General features: G+C 42.2%; 1 protein-coding gene across 1 annotated transcript; it reads right to left on the bottom strand.

Moving 5' to 3' along the window:
- Positions 1 to 2,921: 2,921 nt before the first annotated feature.
- spry2 (sprouty RTK signaling antagonist 2) lies at positions 2,922 to 6,579 on the bottom strand. The gene is made up of 2 exons (XM_056762646.1): positions 6,063 to 6,579; positions 2,922 to 4,672 (listed from the first exon to the last, which is right to left on the bottom strand). Exon 2 carries the CDS (start codon positions 4,619 to 4,621, stop codon positions 3,713 to 3,715), a length of 909 nt encoding a protein of 302 aa, XP_056618624.1. The 5' UTR covers positions 4,622 to 4,672; positions 6,063 to 6,579; the 3' UTR covers positions 2,922 to 3,712.
- Positions 6,580 to 7,965: the final 1,386 nt, after the last annotated feature.

Below are 7,965 nucleotides of genomic sequence, written 5' to 3'. Positions count from 1 at the left end.
TGTTTCTGGATCCCAGGGTTTGTTTATGACAGAGTTCATCTGGAATTATTTGTTTGAATTCAGTTGCTGAAAGTTTCAGCAAAAGATTGTGTTGTTGAGTGAAGAATGCACATTTTATAACATTTCACAAGTATAACTTCTGCATTTAGAGCTTTGCTTTATATTTTATGTTAAAAGGTTCTGTCAAGGTTCTTAAAGCAAGATAAAAACCAAAGAAGCCGATTTTTAATGTTAAAACAAACTTTTCTTCGTTCTTGCAGCTTGACTTTTTGCTGCAAACAAACGCCAAAATCGCGGAGTTGAATTTTGTGGACGGCTTTATATTCATTAAGGTCGAATAAAGTTTCCTTCAAGTGCATAAACGCAATTCATAAATAGAAATAAATATTGAATGCTGTGCATGTTGTCTTGTGGCGGATGTTTTCGACATCTTACTCAATTGCTACTTTCTAACAGTCTCATTTGTTTCTGTTTTCATTCCTCCTCAGCAATTTTAGAATCCGAGACAAAGTTGATATTTGAAACAACATCAAATCTCACGAGTAATGAAGGTGCAACCTTGTTACAACACGTTTTTTCTTTTTTTTGGCAGTTCAGATTTTGTAGCAAGCAACACCAAAATCACGGGGTTGAATTTCATGTTTTTGTTGCTATATTTAACAAACTTAAATCAAGTTCAAATGCAAAAATGCGATTAAAATGTTTGAATGATATGCCTGGAGTCTTGTTCTACTGTCAGATGTTTACTCAATCGCCATTAAGTTCTTACATTTGTGTCGTAGAAATGATAAAACATCACTTCACACCTCCCTCCAGTTGTGTAGCTCGAGCTCAATGACATTGTTAAGTGTAGATTCTGCGCTGAAAGAATCGCTAGCCGTTCACAGCTCAAAAAAACTTTAATAGACGTATACACAACACCTCAAATTAGGCAACTTCCTCTCGGCCGTAACCAGACGTTCCTGCTTAGGCGAGCAGTTAATACCGCTGTTAACTTTGGGACAATGTGAGTTCCGTCCCGTCTGTTGTCTGTTTATTGAGGTCAGCCCTCCCCGGCCCGTATCTGACCCAATTCTCTGTTCAATGGAGAAATCTATATTTCTCCATTTCCCCTGAACTTGGCATGCGATTGCACTTCTTTCAAAAGGGTGTCATTTTTCCCATTTATCCTGCTTTTGTGCTGCCTGCGCCCTTAACAACACATTTAGCCGCTGCTAAACGCTCGCACGCAAAGTAGGAAACATGCGCGTGCGTGCTGTCACACACACACACACACAAACTCAAAGGCTGTCCCGTGAGAATACCAAGCAGGTAGTTGAAGAGGCTTAAGAGCCAGAGAAATAACTTGGGGCCATTGAAAAGACGGTGAATACAGAAGGTTTCCAATGTGGGGGTAAACTGTTGGCCCATTGTCATTTAAAGTAATGTATTTAACCCTTTACGGAGCTTCCTTGAGCAAACCAGCCACCCCCCCGAAGTCCCCCCCATTCACATCTTAAAACAATGGCTGGGAGACATGACGGAGAAACCACGCTCTTGAGCGTTAAGAACGGTTTTGTTTTTCCACCTTTAGCCGCGTAAATGGGGAAGGGGGCGCATCTCTGCGGCGGGGGGGGGGGGGACGCTGGCTGCCTGTCACTCAAATACTCTGCAAAATAACAAACATGCGCCAACACGCTGAAGCAGGAGTGCAGATGCCAGTTGTACGGATCATGTCACAGCGAAAAAGACATACGGCATGGTTTGCTCAGCTTATAAGTGCAAAAGAGATTTTTTTTAAATATGACATACATAATAGAATAAGACAAAAGTTTATTCTCATATCTTTTCTATGCACACACATCATGTCCAAGAAAACAGTTCATGTTTTTTGCAGCCAATTCATGTGTGGCATAAATATTGTTGATTATAATTGGTATTAAATACAATTTTATAATAGTATATATAAAAAATTAATTAAGTTTTTATCAAAAACATTCACTTGAAACAATTTTGTAAATTTGGTCTTCGCTCGGCGCTGTAAGTCAATTCTGTCAGGTTTAGAATGATAAACCATATTTAGATCACGATGACGGCATTCATTTTTTGTCGGTCGAGTGTGATTCAAGGTCTAAGTTCACACTGGGATGCAACCGCACGCAACATAAATTGTCAAGGAAACCCAAACTTCCTCAAAAGCATCCTGCACGTGTACGGCACATCTACTCTTTATATTCCCTCAGGGCAGTTTCCATAACACACGCGAGCGCGCATCGGCGAACGACAGCTTGCCAACAGAAACAATCTCTGATCCTCCTGATGTCAACTGGTGGTTTGCATACTTCAATGATTAAACCAGTGCCAGATGTTTCCCATGGAAGTAAAGGCAGCCAGTATCCGCTGCTGGCCGGGGAGGCTGGAAGTTACCCCTGAGGGTCTGGCTCAAGATCACGGCGTCTTTGTAAGGACTGATGCTGATCTGAGATCAGTTTGTTTGGATGGTTTTATCAGACAAACGGCGGGGAAATATTCCCAGAATTTCTGTTAACCGAAGGTAATCGGAACTGTCGATGTAATTGGCCGTGCTTTTTTTGTACCCGAAGGTCTCTGTTCTCACAAAGCAACCGCAGACGACTTCCTGTTTACTAAACACACAAAGTGCGATTGGACTTTTCATGACGAGACGCTCAGTGCAGTCACCTACTTTGTGGACGTGTCAACGAACGTTTGTTATCGCTTTCAACGCTTTTCATTTCAGATGACCTCGAAACCAAAGCGCGGACATCATGGAGATCATAAACGCCAAGCGATACGTGACACTGACAGGAGATCCGTGTGTAAACAAAGGCGATTGAACAAACACTGGAGCTTCTGAAATGCCTCTTTGTGTTCGAATGATAGAAACAAGGTCAACAGCAGGCCATAAAGAAGACAGAAATGCATTGTTTAATTTCAAAACATTAATATATTTACTATTTTATAGTGAACATATGCATCAGATCTGACAACCCACCATCCATTTTTGCAGCAACAACAGAGGGAGGGTTTTTCAATTCTTGCTCAAGTTGGGGCGATGCCTATAAAGATGCCTCTGTCTCCAAATAAATATTACTTTATAAAATAATAAAACTTCAAATAAATAATTTTACACTAAACAATATGTTGAAATTAGAAAATAAAGTTTTCTTAGGGTCACTGTACAATTTACAAGTGTAGGGACAATTCATGTCAGATTTCTCTTCTGCAAGGAGACATTTTAAAAGTACGTTCCAAGTGGTCGTACGAAGTTTTATATATGCGTCATCATATATATATATGGATCTGTCAAGGTGCCTGGGGTTGGGCACTATGCTTTTCACAGTTGAAATATTATATGTACAAAAATAAAATCTCTCTGAAGGAAAAAGAGCTCATTTGCTACTTTACATACTTTTTGCAGATACTATTCACAAACAGTTAGTCAGGGGAGTGTGTCACCTTTATATCAGTCATATTACTGAATGTCAATAGGGCTAACGTTCTGGACTTCAGCTTAAAAACAAAAGGGAATCAAAGAAAAGTAAAGAAAGCAAAGCAAAGCACTTCAAAGCAGTCCTTGCCAAGCCAATGTCACCTCGAGGTCTACAGTGCCATAACTACAACAAGTTGCGGATGCATTCTCCGCTCCGGCCGCGGGTCGTTCCAAACAGTTCCAGATACCCTTCTCTTCCCAGTGCTACTCCAGGATCCCAGTCTACTTGGTGTTAACTTCTTTATTATGGCAGCGGCACCCCGGCCGGTTGGTGCAGTCGTAGCACGCCTGGCACAGCACCACGCAGCCCTTAGCCGGGAGGTAGCAGAGCAGGCACGGCAGGAAAAGAGACATCACGCTTATGGCCGACCAGCGCATGCAGCAGTGCGACTGGCTGCACGAGAAGGGCTTGTCGGCGCACACATCCTCGTCATCGCTGGAACAGTGGTAGAACAGGCCTTTGACGCAGCACACACAAGTGACGTAGTCCATCGCTGACGTGGCCGAGCAAAGGCACCTGTGGCCGCACATCCAACACGACGGCAGGGTCCGAGCGCAGGTGCACCCTTCGCACTTGCAGTGGCCGCAGTCCTCGCAGCGGTTCAAGTGCTTGCCCTCTCCGGCCCTGGCACCGCCGTCCGCCGCCAGGGGTTTGAGTTCGTCCTGTTTGAGCTCCGAGCGCTTGGGCTGCGCCCTCACAATCCGATCGCCACCGGCGGTTAACAGAAGTCTCTGCTCCGACGACGTGCTGCCCGTGCTGGTCCGGGCGGTGCTGCTGTGCGACCCATCGCTGGTGCCGCTGACGGATCTGATCACACCGCCCCTCTGGGGCTGCTGAGGAGTCCGTTGGCTGCCCCGTTGGCTGCTTGGGGAGTCCATGTGCTCGGAAGGTTCGCTGGAGGTCGGGCTGGAAGGTTGAGAGTCCGTTTTCTGCTGGGTGGTGGGCGGTCGCGGCGCCACCATCGGGCCCTCCGTGTACTCATTGCTGCCGCGGATTGTCCTGATTTGGTCCAGGGAGAGCACCTGACCCTCCCAGGGCTCCGAGTCCCCGGCCTGGGGCCTGCCGGTGTCACGCTGAGGTCGCAGCAAGCCAGAAGAGCCGCTGCCACCATTTTGAGCTCTCGTCTCCATCTTTACTCTGAAGTGGGAACCCTCTGGCTGGCATTGAACACATCTGAAGTCCTGTGGGCAAGGCAGACAGTTAAATGAGAGCATATGAGGAAGTTGAATCCCATAATCTAATCATATGTAAATGATAGGAGCTAGGCAAAAAAGGAAATGCAGATGCCCGGTTTCTTCATGCAAATCTCCCAACTACTCCCCAACTCATCAACGTGTCTGGCCTTGGCCGTCAAGTTCACAAAGAATGCCTACATCGTTCGAAATAACGATCTCGTATTTTTTTAAGTAATACCTAACCTGCTTGTAGAGGTTTATTATTCTGCACTAAAAAGTATGCATGACTAAAATACAAGCATCTTTCTTCACTTGCCTCAACAAGTGAGACTACTAAAGCTGCTCTTAAAACATTTACATGTTTAAAGCTCCGTACAAAAACATTTCATCTATTCTCTTTAAATGTTAATATAATACAGTTTCAAAGTATTAAAAGTTTAGGTTTATTAACAGAGACAACATTCTCACTTTTAAATTAAAAAAGTACATACGCAAACATTCATTGTTTGTCGCCAATTGTAAGTTTTAAGAAGCTGCCTAAACACATAACATTTATTAACATGTGATTTTGTAGTTGAAGTAGCCTAGAATCTAAAGCGCGCAAGGAAACATGACGTATGCCTTCGATGTGGGATTATAAAGGGACTTCAGTTAAATATAAATAACTTTGACGTTTTGTTTAATACCTTCTAAAATCATTAAACGCGAGTTTAACATTTTTTACTGAGCAAATGCATAATTTCACGCACCCGTGACGCGCACAAATGCGTTATGACGCTGTCACGGGGCGGAGCTTTGGCACAAATACACACATATAGAAAAATAAAAATCCACATGTGTCGAATTGCGCGGGGGGGATTGAGGGGGGTCATGCGAGCATACATCTCAGCCGGGACCCTCGGCACCAGTCGAGTTCAATCTAAATAACACAAGCCCCGAATTACCATATCAATGCACAATCTCACTTTCCACAGAGAGGCCCCATCAACAAACTGTCTGTTAAACATCTGTTTATCTCCTCGCTGCTATTTAAACTCCTGATCGGGTTTATCTGCACGCATAATAACTTCCTATCACTGCAGAACTTACTTTAAGGTTTGCGTGCAGAACCGTCATTCTGTATTCGCAGTACTTAGCGATTTTAATAGTTTTCATTATAATGTAAGTAGAAATAATAAATGCCGCGTTGTTAATGACACGTTTCACGTCTATTCGCAACTTTAAACGGGACTCAAAGTTAGTACGCAGGGAACGGATCCGTATGGCAACTATTTGCACAGCTGCGAGTATGGCGCGGCGCACGAGCGCTAAAAGAACTCGCGAAGACTCCCCGACACGCAATAAAATGCGCTAAAAACTATGCATTGCAAAAGAAGTAATATTCCAGGTCACTTACCGTGATCTCACCACCTCAACCCCCTATTTGTGTCCTGACGAGTATATCCACCCAGTGGGAATTTCTCTTTGGTAAGTCCTCAGTTCGTGCGAGATTCATTCACAAAAATTCCGATAATCGCAGCCGCACGCGCGACACGTCCGAAATGAATTCTGAGCGGAGCGCGCGTGAAGCACCAGCTTTAACTTATGAGACGATAAAGTGAGCAGAAGAAAAGTTCCGAAATCCAGAAAAAAATCAGTCGAGTCATAAAACAAATAATATAAATATGTCTATAGGTCGTGACAAGAAGAGTTCGTCCAGAAGAAGCGCTGCTCGAGCTGAGGCTTTAGCTGCATGGCACACTGTGGCGCTTTCAAGTTCTTCTGCTCGTGTTTTTTCTTCTTTCCGGAGAGGAGGTCGGGTTATGCTGTAAATGGCGTCATGTGGAAGTGAAGGGGGTGAACAGAGTAGCTGTTGTCCCAGAGGATATATCGTATCCGGTCTCAGCTCATTGGCTCTACAGGACTCAACATTCACTCCCTGTGTGTGTGTGTGTGTGTGAGTAAAGAACACTCGCATTAAAGTCAGAGTCACTTGGCCGAGTCGAGTTCAAAGATTCGAGTTAAAACGCGTCCCTGCGCTTCATTCGACATTCAAGATGTGTATTCCTCACATATACAATTATGTAAACGTACAACTATCAGATAGTCCTAATAGAAAAGTATTCTCTTAAACAGTTTACAGCTAAACAAAGTTGTGATTTACAGTACGTTATAAAATATTGTAATACCGTGTATTATTCTGTATTTTCATTAATGTGATTTTGTAGTTGAAGTAGCCTAGAATCTAAAGCGCGCAAGTAAACATGACGTATGCCTTCGACGTGGGATTATAAAGGGACTTCAGTTAAATATAAATAACTTTGACGTTTTGTTTAATACCTTCTAAAATCATTAAACGCGAGTTTAACATTTTTTACTGAGCAAATGCATAATTTCACGGACTATTATTAAATGGCCTACATTACAATACTTTCATTGATTTGCTTTTCATTGATAATGACAAATTGCAAATGTTTTAAAATAACGTCAACACGTTCCCTTTAAACTGCACATATTCATTCATGTTGAGTGTTAACAATATTGTCAATAAGTCGTTCATAACAGTCGAGGGGTTTACCAGTTGAATCATTAACCGAATCGGTTCAATAGAATCACTTCACTGTACATCCATATTTTACAGGCTAAACGTTTGTACAGAAGAGCTGTTGCTCAACTCCTGTTAGATCCGTTTACACTAAAATGTACAAATGAAAATGACTTTAACACACATTCGTCTTTTAAAAGGCTTGAAGTTATAACTGTAGTGGTGAAGCTCAATTGATCAACTCGTTCAGTTTGTATTTCTTGCAGGTTGGTCTGTGCCCTTTTGTTTGTAATAATTTTAATAGTTAATAACAAAACACATATTAATAATTATAACTGTCAATAATACCAATAATAATAGAAACTGTAATACTGCAAAACTTTATGTTAGGTTGAACAAAATAGTGTCTGTTACTGCCTCCTAGTGGCATGATGAGCGAAGAGCAGTTAAAACTGAACATTATTTTTATGTTGCTTTCCTTTAATTATTATCAGACTTGCCCTATAACACTATATACGCCCACAAAACTTAAGATGAAGTTAAATGTATGATTTAATAACATATGAAAATGTTTATATGCGCATACACATTAGTATGTCGAAATATAAGCATGTAATTAGCTTAATATCAAATAGCAAAGTACACACAAAGCAGCTGTCGGATCTGCGGATAAATCCAATCTAGGTGGATTTGGATGAGATAAAAGAGACAAATAAAACAAGTTTACTTAGCATGGAAATAGCTCCCACACAAAGCCACTTTTATAATGTATGGC

The sequence above is a fragment of the Triplophysa dalaica genome, chromosome 2 (genome assembly GCF_015846415.1).
Source record: "Triplophysa dalaica isolate WHDGS20190420 chromosome 2, ASM1584641v1, whole genome shotgun sequence".
Lineage (NCBI taxonomy): Eukaryota > Metazoa > Chordata > Actinopteri > Cypriniformes > Nemacheilidae > Triplophysa > Triplophysa dalaica.
This window is presented reverse-complemented; position numbering and strand designations above follow the sequence as displayed.